Raw genomic sequence first — 19,482 nt, forward strand, 5'->3', positions numbered from 1 at the left:
TCAAGTAAATCTTCAAACAATACACTTCCGCTTGCGTGTTGGTTACCAGTTGCAAAAATATATTTAGGGCTCTCTAAAACCTACCAATCCTTTTCCCCTGGTATTTTCCCAATGTATTCTGAGTATTAACAGAAGTCCAGTAAAATGTAATGTAAATGCAAGACTTACCTATGTGAGGCTGATGGGCAGCTGCCAACGCGTACTGCTGCTGCTGCGCTGCTGTTAGTTGTTGAACAGCAAGTGCATTCGGTCTTTGGAACAACTAAAGGGACAAAAAGCACAAATATGGTCCTTTATTCATGCACAAAAACCATTCTCTTACTTCCTTCTAAAGCAATTCCTTTACAATAGATTTATTTTCACAACTACAGACAGTCCTATTTAAGGGGAAACATTTCAAAAGGAATTGAAAAAAAACCAAACCCTTTTGAAATCAATTGCCCATGATAATCCACCTGAAAAAAAATGCATTTCTGAAGTACACCTAAACCACAGCTAGGGTTTTCTCTGCTATTCTCTGCGCAATGCCTGAAAGCCATTTTTTCCCCCAACTCCTCCTCGAACCCACAACCCCTAACTGCAGCCGGTGCATCACCAGCAGCTGCCGCCAGCACTTCCAGATTTTGAAAAACACGGAGCACAGTGACGCTGCAGTTACAGCAGCGGACAACCCGTGCGACTCTCCCAGATGGTCTCAAGTGGCAAGCGGGACGGCAGGCGGGCTGCAGAGCGAGGTGTGGGAGAGATGATACACTTGAGATGGCTTCAGAGCCAGCTGAAGAGCCATCAGATGGGATGCCAGCCGCAGGAGCTCACGAACCCCTGGACAAAACGCTTCCTTTCCTGGACAAGATGCTTTCCTCCAGCATCTCCTATGTGAATCCAGGCAAGGAGTGTAAATTCTTTGACCACAGACAGAAACCAGACCCGGGGGTTTTTGGTTAAGTCATCCAAAGCATATACAAGTTTGCCAGCTCACAGCAATCTTAGGGAGCAATGGGCAGTGTTACCGAGAACAGCCATTCTCAATCAGAAAAAAAAAGAGAGGATTACATTAGTCTTTAAAGAAAAAGTATTTTTGCTTAAGTTTGTTTTTCATTCATCCAGGTCCTTACTAAAAGTTACTTCCCCAGCTTCCTATGCCTTTGCCTAAATGAAACGCTCTCTGAATCAATCCATTAGCAGACCATCGCTCAGCTCTAATTAAAACATTTCAGGATACAGAAGCTGAATAGCCACTCTGAAACTATCCAGAAGCAATGTTCATCCCCACTTACTTCCAGAAGTGATCATTTCTGAGGTGTGAACGACTTCACAAACCGCTGTGATAAATGTTTTCTCTCTCCACTCACTTGGAAAAAAAATAGGCCTAAATGCCATACAATTTTCACACCTATCTCTCCCTTCCTTTCAGACAAGACAAGTGAGCTACTTCAGCTGTCAAAAGCAGCAATAATAATTCTGCCCAAATTTTTGGCAGAAACTCACAACCATCAAGAAGCAGCACAGAATCATTTAGAAAATTAGGGTTTTTTTTTTAATGGACAAAAATTGGAGCTGGTTCTTCCAAGAGCAGGATGAGCAACTGCGCTGTTTAGGCAGAAAATCTGAAAAAAGGATGGGTGATGATAGTCTACCTCTATTTTCCTCTCTTTTTACAAGTTCAGAAGGAAAAAAAAAAAAAAAAAAGCATGTAAGGGATCACTATCAGGTTTAAGATGTGGAAACTCAGTACTTAGGGGATCCAGAATTGATCTTCTGTGTGCCAAAAACCTAGTCACAATCGTTTTCCCGAGACTGCTCACCCCTTAAGAAGTTGGGGCCCCTCCATATATCCAAGGAGTGTCGTAATGCTGCTTAGGCAGCAACATATCAAATCTACAGTTACTTTATTACCTCCCTGGGCCTGACATCAGGAGGGCCATAAAACATTCCTAGCAGTCTTTATGCAAAAGACACCTTTTTTTTTCTCCTTTTATTTCTTTTTTTTTCCTCCTTTTATTTCTTTTTTTTTTCTCCTTTTATTTCTTTTTTTTTTTTAAACACGCAATTCAACAATACTTCACGCTTACACAAAGTTGAGTGCTTATAAGGGGTGTAATCTTCATTAATACACCATCTGTCATTAGTAGCTGGATCAAATGCTCTACTGACTCCTTTTAGTTTAAAAAAGCAAGGACATCAGGACAATGTGACCTACAGAAAATGGAATGGGGGATACTGGCTATGTAGGAGTCTCCAGCAACATCTCGTTCACTGATTAGCATCAGCAGATACGGAAAAAATATATATCCCCTAAACTGCTTCACTGCTGGGTGTAGATACATCTAGAACAGCCATCCTTGGTTTTGTGGTCTACTTTTGTATTGAGTTCAGCAATCCAATATTTTAGCCTTCTTCAGTGGCAAGCACTTCACCAAAACCTTTAATTTTCATATTCTTTTGCATCTCTGGGATCTGTTTTTCCAGTCTGTTAATGTGTATTCCGCCAAGGTGAACAGCAGAGGAAATGGCTAGATTATTAGTTGCCTGTCTTAAGGGCAAAAAAGCACTTATCTTCTCTGAAAATACTTTTTCTTTTGCTCTGTTTACATGTGTGGTGACTTCCACACCTCCCAAATGCATCTCAATGATCCATTTTTAAATTAGAAGTACTAGCAAAACCAGAATACACAGCTACTCAAAGCATGAATATTTCACCTGCTGCCGTATTTTTTTTGTTGTCTGCTTGCTCTCTCCCCCTCTTGTGAGCACAGCTGATGACTGCCGAATATGACTTCCAGACATACCAGTACCCACACCAGCTTTGTGCGTTTTTCTTTTGCTGAAATCAAGCCACAGTATCCAAAACACTCTGCAAATGGCTGCTGTCAGCAGCCGTTACAGTTTACCTAAAGACTCAAAAGAGGGATATTGAAAAGATGCTCCTTTACGTAAAATTACTGGTATAACAGAAGGGAGGAATAAGTAACAGAGTGGCTGGGCAGAGTCCTTTCATCTGCTTAAGAAAATCCCTGAGAGTATGTCTGCATCCTCAAGTCAAAAAAACCTAAAGACTTAGCTCCAACTTAGTGACGCTTACTTCCTCAGACAATATTCCTGAGCTTCTTTAAAACCACATGCAAATGTTCTGCGTCCACGCTGTGTTGCGAGCATGAGGAAGGGCTGGATTCCTTCCGCCTGCAGCAGACCTCCTCTCAAATCTTTATGGAGCTTCCCTTCCAAAGAAAGGTCAGATAAATGTTGGTATCTAAGCCACGCACTCGGGCAGTGACTCAAATCAGCGACCTCTCCCTCTGCCCGCTTTAAATCGCAGTTTCTGCAAGCCTGCAAACCCAGGCTCTAGACTCAGCTTACCTGAAAGAAACCCAGTGTGAACAGCTAAAACTTCTTGCAGCTGCAGATTTCAAACTGCCTGTAGCATATACAAGGAAGCAGAGCCAATAAAAACGATCACAATTTCAGGTTTTACTTAGCCAGATAAGCCCCAATGCCACACGAGCTCTGGGAATCATCAACTCTACGTATTTAGGAAGGGTTTGTAAAGCCTCAATGCACTGTCTCCATCTGCTGACAGCAAAGACCTATATTCCAAAAAACTACGTATCAGTATTAAATTGTGGTCTCCAGAAAGTGCAAAAAGGAAAAGAAACCTCTTTAACGGGAATATTAACTAGAATTTACAAAGTGAGGCTGAAATTACAAAAAAGTACGCACGGTGAGTTTTAGGTTATTAGAAATCACATTCAGAGTGAAAACCTACGAACTACTGACACAGTTTCGGAGGAGTTCAGTAGGATCACCTGACTTTTCAAAAAGCGAGGCTATTTTCCTCTCTCACACGTCTACACAAATGAAGTATCATTTACAATAAGTGGGGGAGTTCATTGAGGGAATTCCAAGAAACCAGAACATCACAGCCTGTGTTACACAGTTATGGGAACATTGTTAGATTAGATTTCTGTAAGCCAGTTTCTTCTGCAATATAAACATCTGACATCTCTAATCAGATTACATGTGGTTAAGACCTTCCCTTCTTAATATTGCTTTTAGCTGTACTTGCTTGTAATCCCCTTCAGAGTATACGACGCTTCCCAACAGACCGAGAAAGACACTTTTACAGATGAGATCCTTTTGTTCAGGCCGTATTTCCTTCTGACGACCGAATGGAAAAGACTATATTGCCAAAAGACAGATTTCTTTCATACAGGCTATAACTGGCAGACAGTGAATACCAAGAAACACTGGCTGCTGGATATATTATGCATTAAGAAAATGGGTACAATTCTGGGCCAAGATACATTGCGTTTACACAAACGTGCACTGAGAGGTCACATTTGGCAGAAGAGTGAATCCTTAACACAGCACTTACGCTTACAAAAGCCTGTCGTTTGCATTTACTGTAGGTGTAAGCAGCTATTGCAACAAAGCTGAGACTTTAAAATAACGGTCCCTATTAAAGGACCTGGCCTGCTGTTTCTCAGCGGGTCCTGGGTGGGAGCTAGGCACGCCAGAGCGACGGGGTGGGCAGGCTGCGGTGCTCACAGCGCCAGGACCTCCTCCAAAATTCCCAGTTCCGAGACCAGAGAGAACTGCAGCTTCACAGGTAAACCAGCAGAAAGTTGCAAGCATGATTACACAGAGGTGACATCAGCTCTCCATAGGTATTACCCATCCACTTTAAACAAAGAAAAAGAAAAACCCTAGGTCTGTCTAGAGGGCCATACAGAGCCCGAAAGCCGTATTGCAATCACTTCTGGAATCAGCACGCTTTCCAGGTCGGCCTTACTTTGAGAGTTTTTATTTCCACTAGCTAGGCACAAGACGTGCCGAATTTTAAATCCTATTTTTAAAGGCTGGAAGAAAGAAATAAAAACTAATCGAACTTGTAAATAAGCCTTAATTTAAATAAAATACGCTAACAGACAAAATACAAGTTACAGGCTTCACATTCCTGCAGCCAGTTTCCCATATCTAACAGTTCTTTAAAAAGCAGTTCACTTATTTAGCTTTAACATCCCATTTTAAAAAAATACACAAGTTTCATTGCTTGAAAGCAACTCTTGCATTCAAGGTCCTACACCAGAGTAAGACAAAGACTTGAAACTAGCTTTTTTTTTTTTCTTTCTGAACTATACAGCAGCTATTTAGTTTAATCATTAAAAAAAATTTTCCATCATTCACCTCCCAAACATGCTATATAATAAAAGAACCGATTAAGCTGTAACACAGATATTTACATTGCCTTTGAGACTATGATAACTCTCTGAAGGTGGGCCTTTAGCACAAACTTGGCAATGGCCTTTCCTCGATACAGAGTGCCAACAGGCTATATTGCTAAAAAATATCAGATATTTCGGGAAACCCAGGGCTAGTTATATACTCTTGCAATCAGCTACAACAAAGGATTTTATTCTTCTGTGAGGGATATCATAGTTACAAAAGGAAGGCAATAAAAGTTTACAATCGTTACCCAAACTAGCAGGAACAGGAGTGGATTACGAGTCGATCGTTGGATCTAGGCCCAGCATTCAAGAGGAGCCAAGAGCAAAGCAAGGACTTGCGTTACTTGTCCGGGATGAGAAGCTTGGGCCGCTTGCGTGGGAGAAAAGGTCAAACAAACTCGCTGGGCTGAGATAAAGTTTTGTAGTATTGGACTCTGACCGCAGGTTTTAAACCATGCTCAAGTACAAGCAAGCCAGTTTAAACTCATTATTCCTCAGCCTGCTCTGGTTCGGTACTGCAGAGATCCCAAAGCAGGGCTGCAACACCGAGGCTGATCAGTGTGATTTAAATCCCTTTACAGGCACAAGGGTAGGTTGGGTTTGGGTTTTTTTGTTTTGTTTGTTTAGCAGTTTTTACTAATTTAAAGCTCTTCTTCAACGCAAACTTACTCAAGCTAATAATGATTAATAGTGAACGTGCTGTCGATAACGGCTCTTTATTACAGGTCCTTAAGACTGCTGTTCAGATGGCCACGTTCAGTAATCTCCCGCATCGAGCTCCCTAGGAGGACACATGCAGCACTCTACAGATGGCATAGAGATGATGAAACCGTTCCAAGTCTTCCTCTGTCCCTCTCCCCAAGACAAGAGCCTGAGCACACGCCAACCCTGTGATGACTCTCCTGGAGGAACTGGAGTGGTGGGTGTAGGACCAACGGCCGACACTTTACCTGCTGTTGGGAATTGTAATCGAAGAGCCCCACGGTGGCTGCAGCCGAGTCCACAGGTACTTGAGTGCCAGAATAATCGAACTGAAGAGGCTCCATGCCAACGTGCTCCATGGGATCCAGAGGGACACTCTGGGACTCGATGTTGGAGAAATCCTCCACTGGCTTGGCACCGTTAGTACTGGCCAGCTGGGCTAAGCCCTCTGATCCATTCTGGTTTGGACCCAGAAGATCTACTTCACTAGCAGAGTTCTGGCAATTACCAGGTGTACGGCTACGCAGAAAGAAAAGATACTCGTTACTAAGCACGTCCATTTAATGCTACGTCACACAGCGCCGATTAACAGCAACAGACACTAGTACTCACCAGAACTGTTTATAGATATTGTGATAAAGGGGAGGAAAAAAAAAAGTAAAAGGAGGGTCTGAAATAGTTCCCTAAGTGAATTCTACAGAACAATTTATGTATTTAAAAAAAAAAAAAAAAAACCAAAAAAACCACCCCCAGTCTTCCTGCCTCAAAGACCTGTTACAGTACAAGTGTAAAAAAATTCCATTTCTTTTTTCTCCTCTGTTGAGGAGAGAGTTGGCTATAAGAAGACGGGATTTCAGAAATGCCAAAGCTATTTTTTCCACAAAGCTATTTGGTAATTATTAACCATGTAATGCTCTGGCACTGTATCTCACTTCGAACCTTTCTAAAGTAGCTGCCATGGTTTCCTAATTACTTAACATAAGCACTGGACTCAAGTGGGAGATGGTTCATCTCAACGCAAGGGCCAGCACTATGCACCTCACAGCACATTTGGTTTGCTTTTACAGTTTTTCTACATGTCAACACAAGGCGCAGCAAGCAGGTAAGCCAGCAAGAAATACAAATGCATTGATTACATCAATAGCCACAGTTTCAGAAGGCTTTGATCTCTTGAGAGCTACAAGGAACAAGTCCAAAACCCCAAGTATAATTTAGACTAGTATATAAGCAGAATCAACATCTTCAGTAGGTATTTCCATAGGAATCCCACACAGAGTAATTAAAAACAGGTGTGAAAATAAAACAAGATTACAATATACAGAACTAGGTCTGCACAGATGAGAACTACCAGATGTTACCCTCCACCTCCTCACAGTGCTTCCCTGTGCACATTATAACGTCCTTACGACACTGTTCCAATGAGTCAAAGGCTTTTTCACTACAGCATGGAAAATCTTTCAAAAATGTTAAGTGTGACACTGATTAATTATTAACTAATGGTGCACGTACCTGAAGTCTTTGACATCTGCGTCGATTCCATTCTGCACAGGCAAACCATTTGTTTTATCCATCACATCCCCCTCCTCCTTCAGATCTCCTAATTTATCGCCATCAAATGTGCCCTTATTTTTCTTATCCCCTTTGTCATTCTCATCATTCTCTGCATCCCTTGGCCCCTGGGCAAAAGAGACATTATTTTAATAAGCTTAGTTTTCAGATCAATTTTACTTTTATTCCGAGATGGTAACAAATCAAAGAAACATGTCACAATAAAGTAAGTCACTTGCAAACATCAGTTCTTACAAATAAAAATGTAAAAAAGCAAAATAGTCAATCATAATCGAAGAAATAAGGGAATTAGTTCTCACTCCTCCAGGAGAGGTCTTATCTAGCTATGCAGTTTTTTCCATTTAGTAATTCAAAGGCTCTAAAAATCCCACCCCAAAATAATTTTAAAGAATACTTATCCAAATCCTCTTTTTAGATGGGACTTAGGCACTTCAAAATTAACTCAGGAACTTTTAAATACAACAGCATGTACTGAAGGGGTATAAACTGAATTAGCACTTCTTGGAAGTCACTGTCTCAGTGTCAAAGACGCAGTAATTGACTGGACAAGTGCATGTATTTGAGCAGAACAGGATCACCTTGTTTTTGGGGGGCATTACTGTGATTTGCACAGTGAGTTCCAAGGTATAGCTCATTTAAGAGCAACTCAAGTCAATCACTAGCTCAATCATTGGTTCATATAATCCTAAAGCACAGGTTTTTTGGGGGGAAAAGGAAGGAAAAAAAGAGAAAAAAAGGATTTCTGTTCTGTTGAGCATTTTATGAGTGGTATTACATCTGCAGCATTTCTGCCCTTAATGTCTGCATTTTATTTCACTTGGGAGAAGAATAAAGGGTGATTATGCCAGGGGCAGAGTTTTGAACAACAAAAGGGAGAGGAAAAACAACATAATTTATGATAAAAAACAGCAAGGGGCATATAAACATGTTTATCAGAGACAGCTTTGGTGCTGTCACAAAGACACACATTCAAACCCTGTCTTCCACTCCATTTGAAGATTTGAAGGAAAAGTACTCGGTACATAACAAGGCATTTGAACCCTGTATCAACTAAATCATTTTCATTCTCTTTAATCGGAGGGGGGAATTTCCCCCCCCCCTCATATTTAGAAAAAAAGGTTTTTTTAAAAGCAATCATCTTCTGATGCTTTTTCTAAAAGAAAATAAAGTCATGCTTCCTTAATATTAAAGAGCAGACTTGGGAATGCCAATTATAAATACAAATTTGGAGCCCAATTCTCACCCACACGATGTGATATTCACCAATGAGACCCTTCGTTTCAGAACTGGCGTCCTGACTATCAATGCTGTGGAGCAGACACCTCTCTAAAGCCCCAATTCAGATGATAAATTGGCTCCTTCCACTGACTGTTCATTTCTCAAAAATCATCTTTCTTAGGCTCAGGGTTCAACAAGGTTATCAGGTGCCCACTAATGAGGGACAAAAATAAGAGGATGGATGAAGGAAACCACAAGTCAGCTCCCTGAGGAGATGAGCACAGCAGTCTAACGGTAACAAAGCTACTCCGCTTTTGTGTTTTTTAAGAACTCCGGCTTTAGCACTTGGCCGATGAGGTAGAGCTGCGATGCAGCCCCTTCTTCCCCACTACAGGGATGGGGCTTGATTATGCCTCTCTCACCACATCCTTAGATTCGAGGCAGCAGAAACTGTGCTCCCTTCCCCACCCCACGAAGCACAGTGACTAATGCCATTTCTCCGTAGGAAACGATATGCCCTTGAAAGCATTCCCCAGCTGGAGTGGCTTTTGTAGCTACGTTATGTTTCTAGCATCATTACACAGAGCTTTTTGTTCTTAGCCAGCAACAAAGCAGCCACACGCTCACTCGAAAACCACAGGTATATCTGCATACTTTTCCAACGACAAGCTTAGATGGGGCGTTACTGCCAGTGCACTTATCTGAAGAACCAGGGAATGTCAGCAACCTTCACATCCTTTACACCCATCTCCCATACTGCATCCCCTAAGTCAAGAACAACGGTTAAACTGCTAGCCTACCCGTTTTAAGAAAGATAGCTAAACTAAGAGCGAATAGAAAAAAGAAGAAACATCTGCCTTTAGGAATGGATTAACAAACAAACCAACCAAGCAGCAAATGGAGAAAATAACAGAATGGGAACTGAAATGTCAGAATCAGGCACACTTACAAATCCTCCTTTCCTTAGGCAGGAATCTCCAGGAGATGAGCTCAACACATACTCCACCATGCTAACTCCAAGTCCTCCACTCTCTGACCGTGGTGAAAGCACTGAGTTGACTTCACTATTCACATGAAAGCCCTGACCAGGTCTTCTCTGAACCATAATTGGTTGGGAAACAGAGTGATCTGGAACAAAAACATGTGTAATTCTTATAAGTAGATCCAACTATTCAAAAGGAGGCAAGTCATTAAATACGTACTCTCTAGGGTCTTAGTTGTACTAAGAAGTGCCAACTTTTTGACTCTGATGATGTCCATTAGAAAAAGCAGCATGGCTTTCTCATTTTTTAAATACTAGTACTTGTAAACCTACAAGCAATAGCTACATTTAAAATCTAAAATCATAAAATTTCAGAAATTTAAGTCTCTAAGTAAAGGCTGCAATTAAAAAAACAAAGATCTGGTTTTTAGTTTTAGTAAAACTCTTGCATTAGTACAGTGAAAAAACAATCAGTCTTGGTTTGTCATCTAAAACATCATCCTACCGTTACACCAGCCTATGTTTGTTTTCTTGATCATATGAACTGCCCTATTCGTGCCATGGTCAGAGTTTCTTTTAGCTGCTATTGCCTCAAGAAAAAGCTTGAGAACTTCTTTTCTTCTTCCTCATCCCCTGTCCTCCTGCATCAGCCCCATCCCTTTATCATCCCTGCAGTGTGAAGGTTTGAGATCCAACCAGAACAGACCAAGGATAGATGTCTCCAAGTCCTTACAAGCTCTGCAAAAATTGCTGGCTGGGCAGGAGAAAGCGACCTTTCATCCCCAACAAGGGAAGGGAAGAAGTTCTCTGCTCCTGGCTGCTCCGACTGGCAACAGTCAATGAGTCAAAAATACCAGGCAGCGGATACAGTAGTTGCCAGGGGATGGTGGAAGGAACATGCAATGATATTGATCCTGTAGCTTCCTTACAACGCAGGCACAAGCTGTCAAGAGAAGTAATTTTATTCTGTCGTTGCTCCTGGCTACACTTTCCTGCCTTCTCCCTCAAGCTGGCACAAGCGTCTATGTGGCCACAAAGTGAAGTGGACTGGGGACACTTTTCCAGGATCAAGTTAACAAAGAAAAGATAAAGGCTAGTTTTAAGCCACATCAATTCCCCAGCAGGTTTCTTTGCACTGCTGCATAACTACTTGTACCACCAGGAGGGGAAGAAAGGAGCGGCCTGCATCAGAGAGGACTGCTTCTTTCAGCGGTACTGGCTTTAAACGCTTTAAAGCTACAACTTCAAGGTAGAGCAGTGAAGAACCAAAGCCATATGGGAGGACTGCAGTGCATACTGTGGACACAGAAAGGAAAATGGATGGAGCGAAGGCCATCTTACAGAAAATCAGGCTTCATTAGTTCCACTGTTCATGGAACAAACTGGTCTTCTGGCCAAGGACACTTCCACACCCCATCTCCAAGTTGTGCTCCTTGCTCTGGGGCAGTGACCTCAAGCAACTGCTCAGACCACGGCTGTTCTCTTCATTTTAGATGAGTAAAAGGGGAAACTATGACTTCCCTGACTCAGAGGCAGTGCAGGCCATGGCTCAGGAATAAAGGCTGTAAGGTGCACAGGATTAATTGAGAATAAACAAAGGAAGAGATGAGACGAAGGGCTTTGACTCATGGAGATTTGTGATCAACCAGCGTGGGAGGTTGCCTCCCCCAGATGTCTACCCTGCCTGTCTGGTGGATGTAACCAGCCCAACGACTGAGGCAGCAAAGGAGAAAGTCTCCTTCGCAGCTTTGCTGTTCAGAGTCTGGCTCAGCCCTTTAATCCACCCTCAACTTCAGTTTATATTAACACAACCAGGCTCAGACTGCTGCTGAGGACTGGACGCAGGCACTGCTACGGAGATCCACTGCGGACAGGCAAGTCAGACAGCTGGAGGCAGCAGCTCCCCAAAATTTCCCCAGTACCCAGCCAGACTGCAAGATTCAGCCGATGGGATTTTGAGAAGCCTTATCACCTTTTCACATTTTGAAACTTAAATAATAAAAAAATGCCCTTATCACTATCCCAATACCTTCACTCTAATAATGGGTATTTTCGGCAGGGAAAAAAAAAACCCACATGAAAAAAAAAACCCTGTTAAATCGCATCTCCCCTGGGGCTGTAGTTCTGTGCAGTTGTTTGGAAACGGCACAAGATACTCAGCAGTGTTTAAGGAGCATATTCATTACATATAGAAAGCACAGAAAATGAAAAGTAAAAGGTTAGCACTTCAAATTCAGCACATGCATGTGATTTTTGGCCATTTAACTAAAACGAACCTGAACACTCTCCCCTTAAATTCAAAATAAGGGACAGTCTCTGATCCAAGAACAAAATTCTTGGCAGATAAACTTCAACACTACTAATTCAAAGCATCACTTTTTTTTCTTTTTTAAACTGAGTGTTGGGTTTTGGTTGGTTGGCTTAGTATTTAAAAAATTGTGGGGGTTGTTTTGTTTTTTGGTTTCTTTTTTTACTAATCCTGTTCTCTAATATTTTTGTTCAAACTTCAAGTAATCCATCCCAAGGCAGAAAATACATCAGAAAGTTTAAATTGAAAATTGAATGGCAATCTAAAATTTTTAAGCAGATAAACATAAGGGTACACACGTTCACATTAGACAATTTTTTAATAACTATGGATATTTTTTAACTCTATCACAAAGCAATGTGGGGTTTTCTATTAGTTTTCTATTACGTAAAACAGATGTTTTCAAAAATCTTTTAAAAGCTGTGTCATCCAGACTGGCCAGCAATTTTGAGTAGATGAGTTGCACGTTTCTGTATTCGACCCCAGCTAAATTAAGTAAATAATTGAGCTACCTGATGTTCCCCAAGCACTGTCTCTCCACTGATCTCCCAGAAATATCCCTTTTGGTCCATCTTTGCTGGAATCATCAGATTCCCAAAACTTTTTACCCGGCAACAGCTGCTGCAATTAAAAAAAAAACAAAAAACAAAGCATGATTAAAATAAGTATAAAATGCAAACATAAACCATAAGCGTCTCCCTTCTAAACATGAATCAATCATTAAACACAAACTGATACATGCTTTATAATCAAAATATTTATACACTCCTAGGGTGAAAGCCATACAGCAACTGAGATAATGATTCAATCTCCGCAATCCTCTTACATTCTTAAATGCTTTACGAACCCCACACACGTAAGCACACACATACAATTTACATTCTCCAGCCTCGCAGCACAAGAGCTACTTGCAAGAAAAATATTAGCAGAAAAAACTGTTCCGATCAGAACATCATCGTGACTTTCACCTGAGCTCTGAGGATACCTCTAAAACTACCCAGCATTTCCAGCACATATTCTTGCCTTCAGATACTGAGGTCCTGATGCTGGCAGGGACAGAAGAGCTCAAGAGGTGCCAAGAGCTCTCACTTCTCGCTTATTTAATGACTGCTGAGGACTCTCCATGCTATGAAGGTTATTTGTAAACACTAATAAGAGTGAACAGTTCTGGGCCACCGCACCGGCCACGCATGTATTGTTCCTACTGGATGAAAAGAAAAAGGTTATGCGCTTACTGAGCAGGAGACAGAAAGTCATCCTTGGCTTGAATGAATCCAAGGAAGATTGTTGTGAAGTTCAGAAGACGGCAGAAAGAACAGCGTGCCCTATTTAGCAGATGTATTTTGAATATACCAGCTTCACCGAGGAAACACCTGCCGCGTGGCATCTACATATGGCAAGGGGAATTTCGAGCCCTGCTTAAGTGCCTTAGATGTCAAGCATACAATCTTTAAATTAAATCTTCAGGCTGAATGAGATGTATGCAATTCAGTCAGGAAACAACAGTACATTCACAGCAAATTAACAAAATAGATGAGCCTTGCCTGCTGAAGTTGGAATAAAACTAAAGAAACTGGAAGACTAACAAGTACTTGCATCTGTTTGAAATTACCATAGAACAAAGAAGAATCATCAGATTAGTCGATGTCTCCTATATATTAGAAGTGCTGATAACTCTATCCTCCATCAGCAGACGTGCAAATTTAAGGCTACGGCATAGCAGAGTACACAGGCTGCTGGATGAAGATGAAGCAGGCATCAGTGATTTAAGAGCTCCCAGCTTGCAGTGTACTCTGGTTTAAGACAGACAATCAGAAAAGTTGTGCTCACCATTTACTTTTTAACTTAAGGAAGATCTCTTTACTCAGAAACGTATCGCAAAGCAGGTCTGTATGTGTGAGATTAAACCCAAGGTTCAGATTTGGATAACTGGACAGATTACACAGAAGACAGGTATTACAATGAAAGCAACATCGATTTTACACCACACCTGAAAAGCACAATTCCTTCCAAATCCTAAAAAAAAAAAAAAAGAAAAAGAAAAAAAAGAAGAAAAACACCCAACTGCAGATAAGAGAGCAATTACATTCAGCTATTTAACTAACACTCACAGTTGCTGTTGACTAAAAGTAACCCTGCTTTTGCACCAAGATCAGTAGAGAATAAAATCAATCCATGACTTAAACATGGCAGTCGCCTACAAGGGAAAAATAAATAAATAAATGCAATCCCTTGGGAAAAAAGCTTGTACAGGCACAAGATGGAGGGCAGGCACGGCCTCTGAGCAGACCTCGGAAGCAGAAGCACTGCTGCTTCAGGAGCTCTCAGTCAAACCTCAAGCTGTACACAAACGTGCAAGTTTTACCGCAGCAGAAACACGCTCCCAGCTCCTTGGCTCACTGAAAGCCCTGAGCAAAAGCTGGTGCGGGGGCTTTTTCCAGCTGAACTGAAACATTTATGCGTACACCTGCATATTGTCTATACAAGCACACAGGAATGTAAAACACACCAATCCTCACCTACAGAGGTTGACTCAGTATCTCAAACGAACACATAACAGGTCAAATTTTAAGATGACGTGTGCCAGTAACGCTCCTCTTGTGCCAGGCACACCAGGAACTCCAGCACAGAGGTTGCCACTTCTGAACCAGCTGAGATCCTCCCACGAGGCTGAAGACACCGTGAATAGGTGTGTGTGCGTGCTGTTTGCTGCCACAGTGCTAAACAAAACTTATTTATGGACGAATGTTGCTCACTCAACTAAATTGCAGTTTTTCTTTTTTCGTCAGTATACGCTTCTATAACTTCCCCACCCTAACCTCCTCTTCCAACTCGCAATAGCCTTCCTCCTACTAATTCAAAAGCAAAGATCTTCAGATTAGTTTTCAAACTAAGGATGAGATGAGCTTATTTACCTTCTACGCCTGAGCACAATGCAGTGTACTCCGAAGTTCTTCAAAGGTATGTACGCTTCAACCCTACCGGGACGTACAGATTCCAGTACCTGGGCTGTCCCTTGGGCAGGTGAAATAGCTGTACAAAAAGTGTCACGGACACGCGGGACTTGTACCCACCCTGCTTCGCAGTATTCATTACAGATGCAGAGTCTAGAATCACAGAGTGGTTTGGGTTGGAAGGGACCTTCAAAGATCATCTAATCCACCCCCCCTGAGATAAGCACAGCCATCTTTTCAGCATCTTTCAGGTTGCTCAGAGCCCCATCCAACATGACCTTGAACACTTCCAGTGATGGGGCATCCACAACTTCTCTGAGAAACCTCTTCCAGTGTCTCACCACCCTCATTGTAAAGAATTTCTTCCTTGTGTCCAAGAAGCCTCTCTTTAGCACAAGGAAAGAAAAAACTTCCTTCCCCTACAGTCAAATATTTGCTCAAATCACTGGCTGCGAGTATCATAACTTTTCAGTACAGAAATGCCAGACTTATGTGTTCCCCAGTTCTTCAATATTTGGCACACCATCCATGCCTACAAACTCCTTATCTTGCACCCAGTCTGTCCAAGCAAGACCATTTAATTGCCTGTTTTCTCTACAAGGTATCCCGTTCTAGTTTCAGTCTTTTTCAGCAGCAAGTTATTTCCACCCAAACCTCTCAAAAAGGTTAAACTTTGAAGAAAGCATTTTAATCCAAGTGCTAATCTACCTCTGGGTTTTTATTGTCTTCCTACTGTGAGAACAAGACTCAACTTGTTCTTTTAACTCTCAAGCCACTGAGTAGAAAACAGTGTTTTCCCCAGCTGCTCCTTCTCTGCAACCAGCAGAAGAAACGTCATGAGATATCGGCACATCACTTTTTAGAAATGTGTCGGGGACTTCAGGATTTATCATAGCATTGTAAACACAGCGTAGGACTGCCACGATTCTCTCAACCGAACGGTAAAAGCAGGGAAACTTGCACTGCACTCCCCTTTTATGTAATCCAAAAACGACTCAAGACAACTGTAAGGACAAGCGACTCCCATCAGCAAAATTCATTTCAAAACACACAGACTAACCTGTTCCTCCATCTGCACCATGGGGCAATATTAAGGAGGTGAAAGCCAAGTCAGTGCTCTCTAGTATTTATAAACATAACACACATCAGGTGTGTTACAATCTTTTTTAAGCTTCTGCCATTCCCATTTTTCTTAAAATGCAGCTTTTTCACTGCTGCTGCTGCTGCCACCCCAGCAAAACTAACTGCTTTCCTCCTCATTTCATTTCAAGGAATTTTGAAGAAGAAAGCAATACGGGCCGACTAAACAAAATTTTAGCCGCAACTAAACACTTCTCGTTTCCTTTGACAATACCTTACAGTGTAGAAGGACACAATCCATTCTGCAGTCACACCTCGAATAAAGGATGAGAAGGAGCATGAGCTTGCAGAAAGGAGACAGGAAAGAAGTGAGCAGAATATTTTCTTTTCAAGGAAAGAGCAATCTCTAGTTTACAAGAAAATTAAACTCCTTTCATAAGTTTTCCTGATATACACAAGAAAGCAATAGTGAATTCTAAACTTATGAAATTTATTTCTACTTTAAGGTAAAAGGCAAGATGGAACTTAAGCAAAAAAATCAAGTATAATGCAAACCTAAGAGGAAATCTGCATCTGTAAACCAGCACGGAAAAGGGCAACAGGGAGCCCAGCAACTGCCTGATAAGTACAGTCACTGTACTGTACCTATTACAGCAATAGGTAATCTGAACATTTTTAAAGCAATCCTAAAATCTGAAGCAAACACATGCAAAGGCTCAGTAGTTACTTCTCCTGAGGAAGTCTGCTAGAGGTAACCAAGTTCAACCTCCCTTCTTGGTTTTAATACTTTGAGGTACTCGCTTTCTCACGAAATATAAACAGTGGCAACAAAATGAGATTTTTCATTTCTCCAATTTTAAAATTTACAACACATTTCCAAACCAGCAGCTCCTGCAGAATTCATGGGAGTAAGGCCATGCTTCAACAATACTTTGTCTTCAGCAGCAACACCAGGCAAAGGTATTTCCCCCCGTGCGTCCCAGGTGCCAGAGCACGTGCCCCCCTCAAAGTCCCTCTTTAGAAAGAGCAATCTTTTGCAAGTCCGTGTTGCAAATTGGTCAGAGCCCTCGCAAAGAGCAAACCTGGCTGCTGAGAGGGCTCGAGGAGGTAAAGGGAGAAGTTTGCAACACACCCGCAAGCAGCCCCGGCCGCTGTAAGAACAAGAATACCTTAAACCAGTATTTCCAACACAGGCATGCTGCGTCTCACGAAACACTTCAAATCTCAATTATAACAAAATGATATAGTAAAGATGTGGAAAAGGATATCCGCAGACATGAGGCACCAGGTTCAGACACACTTCGTATATAGCTGCAGAAACCAGGCATACACTCCTAACTGAAAGATAAGGAAAACAAACGCTTCATCTGAATATGTGATTACGAACCGCAGCAACAAGCTGTGCTATGAAGGGGAATCTACAGAGCAAGCTTTTATTTGTATTCTGGTTGCTCATTTAAATAAATATTTCAATTTTCCTGACCATACAAACTGGGTCACTGCCACAAAAGGTAGCAAGACCATTTCCTCTGGCTGGTGGGCGACTTGAGACTAATTTAGCCCTTTATTCTTTCACCTACCCTCTACCCCTTTCTTAAGGGTGAAAACACATCCACTTACCAACAAGATCCTGAAGAACTGCACCCCAACACCTTCTTATGGTTTTGCAGTGAATCACAGACAAGGATTAGAAAAAATTTTAATACTATCTCATGCACACGCACCCCCTTACTGCACAAACTACAACAACTCTGTCCCTTATAGCTTAATCTTTTCCCCCCAGAAGCATAAAGTTTCTGACTGGAAGCACTGTAACTTAAGCAGAAAGAAACAGAATATAAATATTTATTTTAGAGATTCCCAATGTATTTACAGATATTGGGGAGGGGAAAAACCAAAAGACAATATTAACAGATGGCAACAGGGGTCCTTGTTCTGTCAAGTACTGCTCCAACCAACACTAGAGGTTTAGCAAGCAGTAATCATCTGTCCTGAATTATGCAACAAGCTGCCAAGACGATGAATTTTTCCTCAGGGGAAGTTGTTAGTTGCAATAGGGAAAAAAAAAAAAAAAAACCAAATTATTTTAAGTGACTATCATCCAGTTCTTCAGGTTGGGAAATATAAAAGAACATGCAGCAGTTTAGAACTAGACTAGTTTATTTGTTCCCCAGTTTTTATTAAAATTGACCCTATCTAGTATGAAAATAATCCTTCTAAGCCCTCTTACAGAAGACTTACAGAGTTAGGCCAATATTCAATTTAGCAGAGCGGGGAGGAAGGGAGGGGATGACTTACACATCAACAAAAGCAATTCTACAACCAACAAACACAGAGCCTGTGCATATAGATCCCACTGAGATGGGATTACGAATTAGACAAATTAAGTAAACTGATCTCCTTCAGACAAGGCAAATATTAAGATAAAAGAAGCCATCTGTGCAGTTGGAGAACTGTGTATCTGCAGCAACAGGTAGGAGAAGGCAGAGCATGTATTTACAAGTCACATTTGGGCAGCACTGTAGGTTTACAAACACTAAGATGTTATCTACCCTAAAAAAAGTTGCCATCTAAAAACCAAACAAGATAGGGAGGCTGAGCACACAACAAGCAATCCGAGCTGGAGTGCCACGGGCAGCTGTACAGCTTTTGCTCTCCTGGCCCAAAGAACAGGCAGCTTTCTGCCGGCTCAGGGAGCTAAACTGTCTCGCAGGAGGGTCTGATAGCGCAAAAAAAAGGGGCAGGATCTTATGACCGGGAATATAGTGGGGAAGGTTTAAATAAATAAATCTCTGTCTTGTCACGATGCAAGCTGCTAAGCTGTCTAACTGCATTTCACTGACCCCGCAGCCACAAGCTGCCCCTCCGCAGCTGCCAGCGGCCGCCCAGCCGTGCCCTGGTGCGTTCTTGCTCAGCTCTTGCCCCGGTTCTGGCGCTCTCAGACCCTGTGCTGAGCCATCCAGATGTGCCAGCGTAGCTGCCGTGGCACCATCACGCTTCACAAACACGGCTTCAATCCTCCCATTTCTAATGCTGCTAGCACCAGATAAACTGAAGGGGAAAAAAACAAAAACAAAAACCAAAACACTGAACAGAAACATTATTCAAAATGGTCAATACTCCCCAACCCAGCTGCCAATGAATCATAAATTCATAAGAAGACAGTAAAGGCATCATTAGCAGGGAAAGCAGTCATGTGGGGGTTGGGGTTTTCTTTTTTTCCTTGTTTTTTGTTTAGGGTTTTTTGGTTGTTTTCTTTTTTTTTTTAAACCAGATACAAGAATGTCTAAGCCCAGTGTCACAATTGCTCTGCTTGGAAAAAAAAAGCAGCACTGGTCACTGGAGAGGCAGGGGCTCATCTAGGACCTAACCAATTGCATCAAGGGGACAAACATGGACATGGTGAACCACCTATCACTTCAGCCTTTGACATTTAAGAGCTCT

General features: G+C 41.8%; 1 protein-coding gene across 4 annotated transcripts in view; it reads right to left on the bottom strand.

The window, feature by feature from the left end:
- The window catches only part of PUM1 (pumilio RNA binding family member 1), a 77,161-nt gene that overhangs the window by 34,516 nt on the left and 23,163 nt on the right, over positions 1 to 19,482 (bottom strand). For 3 of the 4 annotated variants that reach the window (XM_059830634.1, XM_059830633.1, XM_059830631.1), the window contains 5 exons: positions 12,517 to 12,625; positions 9,664 to 9,842; positions 7,437 to 7,603; positions 6,176 to 6,446; positions 169 to 262 (listed from right to left, as the gene is read on the bottom strand). In XM_059830634.1, the coding sequence (XP_059686617.1) occupies positions 169 to 262; positions 6,176 to 6,446; positions 7,437 to 7,603; positions 9,664 to 9,842; positions 12,517 to 12,625 (820 nt within the window). The remainder of the gene's footprint in view (positions 1 to 168; positions 263 to 6,175; positions 6,447 to 7,436; positions 7,604 to 9,663; positions 9,843 to 12,516; positions 12,626 to 19,482) is intronic. The other variant, XM_059830632.1, reaches the window with a different exon arrangement.

Source organism: Gavia stellata, chromosome 29 (genome assembly GCF_030936135.1).
Source record: "Gavia stellata isolate bGavSte3 chromosome 29, bGavSte3.hap2, whole genome shotgun sequence".
In the NCBI taxonomy this organism is placed as follows: Eukaryota; Metazoa; Chordata; class Aves; order Gaviiformes; family Gaviidae; genus Gavia; species Gavia stellata.